A 14,032-nucleotide genomic window follows, 5' to 3' on the forward strand; every position below is an offset into this window, starting at 1 on the left:
ATATGTTCATATGAAATAATCGGGCTATTTTCAAAGTATTTAATGACAGAGACAGAACCTGTCCATTCAGGAGAAGGCCCCTCATTTGGTTATGTATATGCCCATTAGTTGCTCTGTCTTAGACATCTAGCTGGAACATTCAGGGCAGAGACCAGAAGGACTAGTACAGTGGGAGCTCTCAGGAGCATCAGGGCAGTGGCTGTTTGCCAGTGTGAAAGTATTTCAACATTTTAGCAACTGGGGTGACAGGCTCAGTCCCAGAGGAAATATATCAAGGTCCTGTAGGTGTCTTCTGCTCTTAGAAAGGACATGATAGTGGTCAGAACAGTTCTTCTTTTGCAATGAAACTCTGTCTGTGGTAGATCTTTTGTTGCCCTCGCAGAAGCGCAAACTTCTAGATATATGTGGACAACTGAAAAGTGAAGAAATTCTAAATACAGACATTGGAATAAAATATAAACATTATAGGAATGCAGCTTGAATATTGTTGAATAGAGGAAAAAGGAAGAAGCCAGTAGGATAACTCTAAGATTTGATAATGAGGATATCTGAAATGTGCTTATTTTAGAAGAAAATAAAAGCAGTAAAGAGAGTCATCTAATTGTAGTGACTTTATAAAGCGGCAGTATATGAACTAATAACGCATATGAAAATATTTTTAACAATTTGTTCTTCTCTTTCAGCTTTCCTTATTGGAAAAGACTGGATTTGGAGGTGTTCTTCTATATATTGATCCTTGTGATTTACCAAAGACTGCAAATCTTAGCTATAATACCTTCATGGTGTCACTGAATCCAGGAGGAGACCCTTCTACACCCGGTTATCCAAGTATTGGTAAGTTTTCTATTAATCCTTATTATTCTTGTAAGCATTATAAGGCTGTAATTTATAAGTACATGTTACCTAAAGTAATTTAAAAAAATTAAAGTTGGAGAATTCTTACAACTTCATATTTCAAAAAATGAATATTTTATCCTCTCAAAATTATCAACCACCTCAGAATAAAACTTGAAAAGGTCTATTATAGATTTTTGTCTCAATAACTTACAGTATTGTAAACAGAGAGAAAACATTTTAAGTGTTATTGATGGACTGATAAGATAAATTAACACCATGTGAGACAAGTACTCCATGTAGGTAGAAAACACATGCATCTACCTAGAAGCATGAAATGTCTATGACTTTGGACTTGTCATAACTTGAAGCCCAGAGTCTAGGGGTACACATGCTCGAGTTAGGTGTTTGTGAAAAATGAAAGAGAAAGTTGCTAAGTTGTGTTTGATTCTTTGTTCATGGTATTCTCCAGGCCAGAATACTGGAGTGGGTAGCCTTTCCTTTCTCCAGAGGATCTTCCCAACACAGGGATTGAACCCAGGTCTCCCACATAGCAGGTGAATTCTTTACCAACTGAGCCACAAGGGAAGCCCAAGAATACTGGAGTGGGTAGCCTATCCCTTCTCCAGGGGATCTTCCCAACCCAGGAATCAAACTGGGGTCTCCTGCGTTGCAGGCAGATTCTTTACAAACTGAGCTATCAGGGAAGCCCTGAAGCTATGGGAAATTATGCTGGATAGGACTAGAGTTGACATGATCAAACTGTCTGGCTCCCTAAAAGAAGGGATCTCATTTGTTTGTCCAGCCCCTTGGCAGCATAGACATGGCTATTTTGCATCGAACATCCTTTTCTTTCCCAGCAAGCTGTGTTCATTACAGTGGGGTTCATGTGGCAAAGAGAAACTAATGTGATTTTGGCAGGTGCTCACTGCATCATTGAACTTCTGTCTAATGGGTCATTGACAAATATTCTGTATATACAAGCTGCTTGGCAGGGGAAATGCTTTTTGAACCTCCTTCCAGGGTGATACTAACCCATTAATAGTGATATTTCAGTCAGGAATGAAGCTGACAAAAAATTCATGTAATTATCCAAGTGTCCCATCAATATTTTTCTTTGTTTTTCACAAGATATAACGAAAGACTAAAAACATCTTTCTTAAGTCTAACTTCCCTTTGTATATAATTAACCTCACAAATCAATTAATAACTTTCTCCAAGAAGGAAGCAAATTAAGTCAAATATGAGTTAGAATTTTATGAATTTTGTTGGGTTTATTAAGTCCTACTTTGTCTACTAAAACACCCCTTTAATTATCCATGCAAGAATTTTCTCTGGGAACTCATTGTTCTGTAGTTTTTACAGTTCACTCTCATTATTGCAATTTTCAAGTTAAAATTAATAGGTATCCATCTACAATTCTCACACCTCACCAAAAACGTCAGTTAAGCCCTCTCATTTGCAAATGTTCTGATTGCCTTGGGTTGTAATGCCTCAGTTTCAGGAGGTTGCATGTAGCAGCTAACTGCTGCAAAGCAGTGTTCTGCAATGCTACTGAAAAGCAGATGCTGGATGAACACTTTGCGTAAGCTGGTAAATTGCCTCATTGGCAGCAGTTACTATTTACATATTTTTGACTTAGGTCATTTAATACGTGTAGAATTCAGTCATCTCTAGCAAAGTGCTGGCCATTGTCTTGAGAAATCTAGCATGATTTTTTTAAAATAATTTTTAATTTGAAATAACTTCAACTCAAAAAAATGTGGCGAATAAAGTATGCAAATATTTAGACCCTCTGCCCATTTTTTACTTTAGTTGTTTGTTTTCTGTATTGTTGTGTCGCATGGGTCATTTATATATTTTGGATATTAACCCCTTATCAGTTACATGATTTGCAAAAATCTCCATTCAGTGGGTTGTCTTTTCATTTTGATGATGGTTTCTTTTATGTCCAGTATCTTTTTAGTTCAACATGGTCCCTTTTGTTTATTTTCATTTTTGGTTCCTTTGCTTTTGGAGCAGATCAACAAAAGACATAATAATAATAATATGACTGAGGTTAGTGAGGTTACTGCCAATATTTTCTCTAAGGAATTTTATGGTTTAGGTTTTATATTCAAGTTCTTAATGCATTTTGAGTTAATTTTTTTTTTTTGAGTTAATTTTTATATATGGTGTAAGATTCTTCTGCTGGTGAGTGTTCAGTTTTCCCCACACCATTTGTCACAGAAACTATACTTAACCCATTGTTTGTTCTTTGATCCTTTGTTGTAAATTGATTGTACATATATGTATGGGTTTAGTTTTGAGATCTCAGTTCTGTTCCATTGACCTCTGTGTGTGGTTTTGTGTCAGTATCATACTGTTTTGATTGGTTATTTGTGTGTATGTTTTCATATAAATTTTTGAATTCTTTGCTCTATTTCTGTGAAATATGCCACTGGAATTTTGATATAAATTGCACTGAATATGCAGATTGCTTTGCATAGTATGGGCATCTTAACAATATTAATTTTTCCAATCTATGAGCACAGAATATTTTTTCATCAATTTATGTCTTATTATTTCATCAACGTCTTATAGTTTTCAGTGTACAAATCCTTCACATACTTGGATAAATTTATTCCCTAAGTATTATTCTGATGTAAATTGTAATTGTAAATGGTTCCAAATTGGGAAAGGAGTACATCAAGGCTGTATATTATTACCCCACTATTTAAACTATATGCAGAGTACATCATGCAAATATGGGGCTGGATGAAGCACAAGCTGGAATCAAGAGTGCATGGAGAAATATCAATAACCTCAGATATGCAGATGACACTACCCTTATGACAGAAAGGGAAGAAGAATTAAAGAGCCTTTTGGTGAAAGAAGAGAGTGAAAAAGTTGGCTTAAAACTTATCATTCAGAAAACCAACTTCATGGCATCTGTTCCCATCACTTCATGGCAAATAGATGGGGAAACAATGGAAACAGTGAGTGATTTTATTAGTTTGGGCTCCAAAATCACTGCAGATGGTGACTGCAACAATGAAATTAAAAGACGCTTGCTCCTTAAAAGAAAAGCTATGACCAACCTAGACAGCATATTAAAAAGCAGAGACATTACTGTTGGGGTCCTTTAATGGACCGGAAACTGGTGGTATGGAGTCGACGATAAGAAACTGAAAGAGAGAAAGAGGCTGATATCCCTTGGTTTACGCAGAGGACCAATAAAGTCTTTGACACAGGACTTGCATCACTCACGAAGGCACCAGGCGCCCTCTCGAGGGGGTCTTAGAAGCCCGGGCAGAAAAGTGAGCACGACGGGTCTCCACGCTCCAGAGAGTCAGCCAGAAAAAGAGATAGAAAGAGAGAAAGAGAGACAAAAAAGACCCGGGGACCTAAGCTCTGATGAAGCAAAGGTGCTTTAATGATTTTCCTATGAGTATATATAGGCTGTGGTACAAGAAACTTCTTTCAGGAAAGATACAGCTCAGAAAACCAAAAGTACAGCAACCGTTACCAAGGGAACAAGGGGTAATGTTAGTCACAAGGTCAGGACACAATCCATATCTCAAGAAAGGGGAATGAGACTAAGCAGTTTTGTCCTAAGGAGAATGTTTACTAAAGGAGACCCAAGCCTGCCTCACACAATGACCTCAGTCCCTGGGAGCAGTGTGCTGTTCTGCTTGAAGAAGGACAAAGGACTCATGAGAGACAGCACGTAGGAATCCTCCTGTCAAACATTCCCTGACAATTACTTTGCCAACAAAGTCCATCTAGTCAAAGCTATGATTTTTCCAGTAGTCATGTATGGATGTGAGAGTTGGACTATAAAGAAAGCTGGGCACCAAAGAATTGATGCTTTTGAACTGTGGTGTTGGAGAAGACTCTTGAGAGGCCCTTGGACTGCAAGGAGATCCAACCAGCTCATCCTAAAGGAAATAAGTCCTGAATATTCATTAGAAAGACTGATGCTGAAGCTGAAACTCCAATACTTTGGCCACCTGATGCTAAGAGCTGAGTCATTTGAAAAGACCCTGATGCTGGGAAAGATTGAAGGCCAGAGGGGAAGGGGACGACAGATGATGAGATGGTTAGATGGCATCACTGACTCGATGGACATGAGTTTGAGTAAGCTCTGGGAGTTGGTGATGGACAGGGAGGCCTGGAATGCTGTGGTCCGTGGGGTTGCAAAGAGCTGGACACAACTGAGCATCTGAACTGAACTGAATTATAAATGAGATTGCTTTCTTAACTTCTGTTTCTGATAGTTTATTATTAATGTATAGAAATGTCACAGCTTTCTGCATATTGATTTTTTAATGTAGCTTTAATGAATTTATTTTTTAATTCTCACATCTTTTTGTTAGAGTATTTAGGATTTTCTTTGTATAATACAATGTCATCTGCAGATGACATTATATTTCATTATATTATAAGACAGTTTTTTTTTTCTCTGATCAGATTTGAGATGATTTTATTTCTTTCCTTGCTTAATTGCTGTAGCTAGTACTTTCATTACTATGTTGAATAAAAGTGGCAAGAGTGGGCATCCCTGTTTCTGATTTTATGGGAAAAACTGTTAATTTTTCATCACTGACTATGTTATTAGCTGTGTATTTGTCACACATGGCCTTTAGTATTTGAGGTATATTCCCTCTATACCCACTTTATTGGCAGTTAAAAGAGGGTTGTATTTTGTCAAATGCTTTTTCTGCATCTGTTGAGATGATCGTATAATTCTGATTCTTCATTTTGTTAATGTGATGTATTACATGGGTTTTTTTGTAGATGTTGAATCACCCTTGCTTCCCTGGAATAAGTCCCACTTGATCAAAATGCACAATTTTCTAATGTTTTGTTGGATTTGATTTGCTAATAATTTGTTGAAGATTTTTGCGTCTATAGATATTAGTGATAGTGGCATGCATGTTTCATTTTTTGTGGTGTCCTTGTCTTTTTTTAGTATTAGGGAAATATTGGCTTTGTCAAATGCTTTGGAATGTTTTCCTCCTCCTCAATTTTTGGAAGAAAAGTAAGTCATCTTTGAATATTTTGTGTTAATGTTGAGAAAAGAATAAAAGTATTAAATTTTCTTTGAGTGTTTTGTAGAGTTTGCCAATGAAGCCATCTCTCTGGTCCTCAGCTTTTGTTTCTTGTGAGATTTTCTAATTCGTGTTTCAATCTCCTTGTTGGTAATTTCTGTTCAGATTTCCTGTTTCTTTATTATTCAGTCTTGGAAGATTTCATGTTTCTAGGAATTTATCCATGGCTGTCAAACTGTTGGCATTTAATTATTAGTAGTATTATCATTTTATCCTTCAAATTTATGTGGTTACATTTGTAACTTATCTTTCATTTTTTATTTTATTTATTTGTATCCTCTTTATTTTCTTTCTTCTTCTTTTTTTTTTTTTTTTGGTTAGTCTAGCTAAAGGTTTGTAGATTTTATCTTTTCCAATCACCAGCTCTTAGTCTCATTGATCTTTCCCACTTTACTTTTTGTCTCTCTTTGTATTACTTTGGTCTGATCTTTATTATTCTCTTCTTTCCACTAATTGTGAGCTTCATTTATTCTTATTTTTTTCCTAGTTCCTTTAGGTGTAAAGTTAGATTGTTTATTTGGTATTTTTGTAGTTGTTTCTTGATGGAAGCCTGAATTACTATGAGCTTCCCTTTTAGAACAATTTTTTTGTTGAATTCCATAGGTTTTGATATGTTGTATTTCTGTATTCATTTGCTTCTAATTTTTTTTTTTTGCTTTCTTCAAAGATCCCTTAGTTGTTCAGTAACATATTTTTAATCTCCACATTTTTGTCGTTTTCTTTTTCTTTTTTCCTTGTTGATTGATTTATAGTTTTATATCGTGACAGTTGGAGAAAGTTTTTCTTCAATTTATTGAAATGCAGTTTGTGACCTAACATGTGATCTCCCCTAGAAAACGTTCCATGTGTACTTAAGAAGAATGTATATTCTTTTGCTTTTGGATGGAATGCTCTATATCTATTAAGTTCATCTTATCTAATGTATTATTTAAATTTAATGTTTTAGGATTGATTTTTTTTCCCCGTCTGGATGATATATTCATTAAGGTAACTAGGGGGTTAAAGTCCCCTACTATTATTGTTTTGCTTTCAAATTCTCCCTTAAGACCATTAATACTTGTTTTTATATCTTGGTGCTCTTCTGTTCAGTTCAGTTCATTTGCTCAGTAGTGTCTGACTCTTTACGACCCCATGGACTGCAGCATGCCAGGCTTCCCTATCCATCACCAACTCCTGGAGTTTACTCAAATGCATGTCCATTGAGTCGGTGATGCCATCCAACCATCTCATCCTCTGTCATTACATTCTCTTCCCATCTTCAATCTTTCAGAGCATCATGGTCTTTTCCAATGAGTCAGTTCTTCACATCAGGTGGCCAAAGTACTGGAGTTTCAGCTTTAGCATCAGTCCCACCAATGAATATTCAGGACTGATTTCCTTTAGGATGGACTGGTTGGATCTACTTGCTGTCCAAGAGACTCTCAAGAGTCTTCTCCAACACCAGAGTTCAAAGGTATCAATTCTTTGGTGCTCAGCTTTCTTTATAGTCCAACACTCACATCCATACATCACTACTGGAAAAATGCTAGCTTTGACTACACAGACCTTTGCTGGTGAAGTAATGTCTTTGCTTTTTAATATGCTGTCTATGTTGGTCATAGCTTTTCTTCCAAGGAGCAAGCATCTTTTAATTTCATGGCCGCAGTCACCATCTGCAATGATTTTGGAGCCCCCCCAAAATAAAGTCCTGTCACTGTTTCCATTGTTTCCCCATCTATCTGCCATGAAGTGATGGGACCAGATGTCACTATCTTAGTTTTCTGAATGTTGCTCTTCTGTTGGGTTTATGTATTTTCCTGCTGGATTTACCTTTTTATCATCATGTGATGCTCTTCTATGTCATTTCTTACAGTCTTTGTGTTAAAAGCTATATTTGTCTGATATGAGAATAGCTACTGCAGTTTTCTTTTCATTTCTATGTGCATGAAATATATTTTTTCCATTCCTTCACTTTCTGTCTGGGTGTGTCCTTTCTTCTAAAGTGAGTCTCTTGTTGGCAGCAAATAGATGGGCCCTGTCTTTTATCCATTCTCCCACTCCATCTTTTGATTAGTTCCTTTAGTTTGTTTGCATTTTAAGTAATTACTGATGGGTATGTACATTGGGGCTTCCCTGGTAGCTCAACTGGTGAAGAATCCACCAGCAATGCAGGAAACCCTAGGTCAATTCCTGGGTCAGGAAGATCCCTTGGGAAAGGGATAGGCTACCCACTCTAGTATTATTAGACTCTCCTCATGGCTCAGACAGTAAAGAATCTGCCTTCAATGTGGGAAACCTGGGTTTGATCCCTGTTATGGGAAGATCCCCTGGAATAGGGTATGGCAACCCTCTCCCATATTCTTGCCTGGAAAATCCCCATGGAGAGAGGAGCCTGGCAGGCTATAGTCCATGGGGTCACAAAGAGTCAGACATGACTAAGCGCGCACACACACATATATTTATTGTGATTTTGTTATCCTTTTTCTTTTTCTTTCTTTCTGTGTGTATTGGATGTTTTCTTTAGTGTTATATTTAGATTTATTTCTCATTTTCCTTTGTATACTTGCGATAATTTTTTGCCCCCCTTGGGTTACTGTGAAGTTCACATATAACATTCTTGTGAGTTGCTTGTTTTAAGTTGGTAGCAACTTAAATTTAAACACATTTCAAAACTTTGTCTTTCTACTTCCCCAGCACATTTTATATTTTTGATGATGCATTTTACATCTGTATTTTATGTGTCCTTTAATTATTGTAATTTTAGCTAATTTTACTACTTTTTTCTTATAATTCTTATATATGCCTTATTAACAATTATTTTATGAACTTTGCTATATATTTACCTTTTCCAATAAGGTTTTTTTTTTTCTTTCATAAATTTTCATATTAACTAATGCCATTTCTTTTCAGCTTAAAGAAATCCCTTTAATATTTCTTGCAGGACCAGTGTAGTGTAGATGAAATCCTTTAGTTTTTGCTTAGCTGGTACAGCCTTGACCTCTCCTTCAATTCTGAATGTTAACTTTGCTGGATAGAGAATTTTGGGTTGTAGGTTTTATCCCTTTCTGCACAATGGATATAGCATACCACTTCCTTCTGGCATGTAAGGTTCTTGCTGAAAAATCTACAGATATTCTTATGGGATTTCCCTTGTATATATCAAGTTGTGTTCTCTTGCTGCTTTAGAAATTTCTCTTTATCCTTAACTTTTACAATTTTAATGTATCTTCTTATGTATCTTTTTTGGTTGATGCTATTTGGAACTCTCTGGGCTTTCTGGATCTGATGTCTGTTTTCTTCCCTGGATTAGAGAATTTTCAACCACTATTTCCCTAAATAATTTTTCTGGCTTTTTCTCTCACTTTTCTTCCTGGGACCCCTATAATAATATAAATATTATCCTCATCATTGTTGTTTCAAAAGTCCCTATTTTCTTTTTTTAAAAATTATTCTTTAATTTTGCAGCTCTGACTGAGTTCTATTGTTTTATCTTCCAGCTGAGTGATCTGTCCTTCTCTCTGGTGTTTAATCCCTCTAGTAAATTCTTCTGCTCTGTTATAACTTCTCTTGATACCTTCTTATATTCTCTGTCTCCTTGTTGAAGCTTTCATTCTGTTCATCCATTGTTTTTCCACATTCAGTGAAGCATCATTCTTGACCATTACTTTTAAATCATTATCAGCAGGTTGCTTAACTCTGTTGTTTTTAGTTTTTTTTCTGAGATTTTGTTTTGTTCTTTCAATTTGAACATAGTCCTCTTTTCCCTTAATTTGTCTAATTCTCTAATTTTATATATTAGGTTAACTATCTCTCCCAGTCTTAAAGGAGTAATCTTATTTAGGAGATATCTTGTGAGGCTCAGACATACAATCCTGCTTTGACTCCAGAGCCAGATATCAAGGAGTGCCACCTGTATGGACTCTGCATCTTCCTCCTTTGGTGGAGCCCAGTGGTGGCTGCTACAGTATGCTGTCATGTGGGATTTGCCTTTGCAATAGCTGAGGGTCTTGTAGCTTCTGTGGGACACTGGTGAGCAGGACTCTTCCTTAGATTTTTTCTGAGGTCTGACTTAGGTGCTGGAAGAGAAAGGACTCTCAGTGGGTCCATGCCCACTGTCTCTAACAGTTTATGGAGAGAATTCCAAAATACTGCTCTTCAATGCTGACATTACCAAAGTAGTCTGGGATGACAAAATGGTCTCCATCAGTATCTCAGTCCCCAGGGAGCAGCATCCCAGCTAGCTTCCTCCTCCGCAACATTAACTTCAGGATTAGGAAGTGGGTCCCCTTTACCTATAGTTCATGGGTTTTGTGCTGATTTTCAGATCAAGTTAGTCTGTGTACAAGCCCTTTAACAAAAGGTTTTTCATTCCCTAGCATTCTGTAGCTTTCTTGCACATACGTCTCATTAGTTTTCAAAGCCAGATATTTTGTGGGTTTATTTCTCCTTTGCAGGATCTCAGGGTTGGGAGGGTTGATATGGAGCTTGATCCCTTGTTTCTCAGGTTAAAGATCCATGTGTTTGTGGTTTTCTGAAATGATTTTTTTTTCCCTTGATGAAATCATATCTCTACCTTTCCTACTCATCTTAAAACTGTCCTTTACACTTTGTTGTGGAGTCTTCATACATCCAGTGTTCGGTCCCTTTTCATGAGATTTATTCCATGTGTCATTGTACAGTTGATGTGTGTCTGAGAGAAGGTATCTTCCCACACTGCTATTTTGAACTCTGTTTTTTTTTTTTAATACATACAAAATAAAAAGAATAGTAAATGTGAATCCATGGCTGATTCATGTCAGTGTATGGCAAAAACCACTACAATATTGTAAAGTAATTATCCTCCAACTAATAAAAATAAAAATAAAATAAAATAAATGGAAAAAAAAGAATAGTAAAATGAACCTTCCATATATCTCAACCAGTTTAATCAATTATTCTACTATTTTTGTTTTGTCTGTATATCCTCTCACGCTCCATATAACCCTTTATTTTTTCAAATAAAATTTTTATAAATTGAAATAGAAATATCTTAATGGGCAAAAGGATACAGCCATGTACTTTCCATTCCTATTTAGTATAAGAACATTCCCATCATCTCCAAAAGTTCTCTGGGTCACTTCAGAGTAACTCTTCATCACCAAACCTAGCTAACCACCAGTCTCAAGATTGGTACAGAATTTTAGAAATTCATATAATTGGAAACATGAAGTATATATTCTATTGCTTGCAGATTCTTTTGCTCAAAATAATGTCTGTGATATTTATTTATTAGGAGTTCATTCCCTTTTATTTCTGGGAAGCATGCCACAATTTTACATCAGTTTAAGTACTTTTTTTAAAACAAAAATGTTGATGCATTTTGCTACAATGTATGATCCAAATTGATTGTTCAAACAAATGCTTGGCCATCTTGTAAGATAGTTCTGCTCAGTGAGCCTGTTGCATATCCAAATATTTCTTGATTATTGTAGAATAAGAGAAGAGAGTAAAAGTTTTAAAACAATCCTTGTCCCTGTAATACAGAAAATGATTCATCATTCTTTTTAATATGAATGAGGTTTTAGCTTCATTTGGCATATTAATTAACTGCTCTGTCTTATTCTCTTCACAATAAAAAGCATTACACTAATACGTATCTCACAAGATTGTAAGAGGATGCAAAATTCTGGTCTCCACCTCATAATTAAATAGAAACTCTGAGGAAGTGTCCCAATTATCCCTAACACATTTTTAGTAATTCTGATACAACTGAATTTTGAGAGCCCCTGAGCCAGAGAACCTTTGCATCCTTTATCTACCACATCTGAGTTGGAGCACTGTGGCTATTGACCTAAATTTTGTGGCACCATCGTATTCTCTCACATCATCTTGTATTGCTGCCTCACACCAGTCAGGACTGGGGAACATGTGTATTCCTAATCCTCAATCAAATTTTTGTACTCAATAGGCTATTAGTAAATATTTGTTGAGTGGACAAGTTATTCTTTTTTTAAACTTTTTATTGAAGTATAATTGATTTACATAGCTGTGTTAATTTCAAGTGTACAACAAAGTGAATTATATATATCCATTCTTTTTCAGACTCTCTTCTCATATGGTTTATTACAGAATATTGAGTAGAGTTCATTTCGCTATATAGTAGGTCCTTGTTAGCTATCTATTTTACATATAGCAGTGGGTATATGTCAATCCCAATCTCCTTATTTATCACTTCATCCCATGTTTCACCCTTGGTAACCATAAGTTTGATTTCCAGATGTGTGAGTCTGTTTTGTTTTGTAAGAAGTTCATTTTATCGTTTTTATTAGATTCTTCAAATAAATTAGATCACATAATTTTAGTCTTTTTCTGTCTCACTTTACTTAGTATGATAATCTCTAGGTCCCTGATTGATTGTCTGATGATTCTGATCCTGGGTTTTATCCTAATTTTAATTAACCTAGTTAAAACTCCTTTTCCTAAAGAAAAAGCACTTGCATACAGTTTTTCCTCCTTAAATGCTTTTGTCAACTCTCTTACATCTCTTTTACTATTCAAAATATCAGAGTTTGCATTGATTCAAACAGCTTTGAAACTCCATATATGATATTAGGATATCAGAATCTAATCTAATCTCTTAATTCCTTTCATAATTTATTAAATATTTCAAAGATTGAATGTTCAAACTATCTGACTTTATCATAACTGCTTCCACCAACTTGTCAGGAGTGTTTTAATGCATTAAACTGTAATTCAAGCAAAGTTCATTCCCTGAAACTATATACTTTTAAAATTCTAAGAGGCTTTAGGGTATAAATAGCACAGTTTTATTCTCAAAATTGAGGCAAAAGAAACTTGATCACATTATCTCGGACTCAGATAAATGAGGCATAAGAACTGACATTTACAGTAACTGGTTATTATTATAATATCTGTGATTAGTTATAATAAAAAATGTGCTTGTCTTAAAATCATTAATTGGGGGCATAAGGTTTGGCTCGAAATGGAGGGAATAAAAAAGCTATGGGGTGAGCTTTAAAATAGAGAAGTGAGAAATTGATATCATTAAGGAGTATTCCATTTTCATTATGCTGAAAGAAAAGAAAATCCTATCCCAATTTCTAAGTATTAAGATTATCTGACATCTCAAAGACTAGAAATAGTATTAAGAATTAGAAATCTGTTTTCTTTCCATAGTATTTCCCTTAACAATGTATCTTCGGAAAACTCTGTAAGTTACAAAGTTGACTTTAAATTTACTATGATCTTAAGATAACTGCCTGGTTAATCTCTGGACTACTACTTAATTGAAACCCAAGATACTTCTTTTATCTGGACTTAGACTTGATTCTCCTTATACCTTAATTCCTAAAATCTATCCTGATTTAAAGCTTTATACCTGTGCCCTGTTCTCTATTTGTTATAATCGTATTTTGCTTTTCTTTTTGTTGTAAATTCTGGAGAGGAAAATCGTTTCAGTCATTTCACTCTAGTGAAGTGCATCAAACGACACAGTTTATTTAATATTCCCAGTGTTACAATTCAGTGGATCTGTGCGTTGTTTACTTACTCTGCTCAGCATCACCTCTGCCGACCAAAACCATTCAAAGAATAAAGAATATCACTGTAATTTGTGACAAGTCTTCACCAGATGTTCTTGGTCCAGTTACCTGGACAAATGTTGAAAGACTGACTTGAGTTGGCACTAAATCAGCTGAGACAATGCTGAACTAGAATAGCAGAAAACATAAATATGTGCCTAGTTGTCAAAGCAGAGTGTTAGATTTTCACAGCATGGAGTGCCTTGTCATTTAGTTGGCAAAAAATAAAAGTGTCTGTGTTCTTACTATTTTACTGTAACTGGTGGTTCTTGTACATGTCCTAAAGGCTTCTTGTTTACATGACATATTGTTCAGCTTGATTCTTAGATCCACTCAAACAGTGGCTCATTATTAAGCAATGTGAATATTTTTAGGAAGTTTAATTTGCAACATATTGAAAAAGTAGACTATTTAAATTCAAGCTACTCCTTTAAAAAATCTAAATTTTATTTAATATAATGATTATATGTTTCCATGGATTTCTTGGTTCCAAAAAATTGAAAATCTCCAACTCTTTGTTGAAAAGTCTAAGATTATAGTCTTCAG

At 35.3% G+C, this 14,032-nt stretch overlaps 1 protein-coding gene across 8 annotated transcripts in view; it reads left to right on the forward strand.

Annotated features, from left to right (window-relative positions):
* NAALADL2 (N-acetylated alpha-linked acidic dipeptidase like 2) overlaps positions 1-14,032 on the forward strand; it is a 1,495,786-nt gene that overhangs the window by 896,323 nt on the left and 585,431 nt on the right. For all 8 annotated transcript variants that reach the window (XM_043875325.1, XM_043875329.1, XM_043875328.1 and 5 more), the window contains one exon: positions 684-834. In XM_043875325.1, the coding sequence (XP_043731260.1) occupies positions 684-834 (151 nt within the window). The remainder of the gene's footprint in view (positions 1-683; positions 835-14,032) is intronic.

The sequence above is a fragment of the Cervus elaphus genome, chromosome 19, assembly GCF_910594005.1.
Source record: "Cervus elaphus chromosome 19, mCerEla1.1, whole genome shotgun sequence".
NCBI lineage: Eukaryota > Metazoa > Chordata > Mammalia > Artiodactyla > Cervidae > Cervus > Cervus elaphus.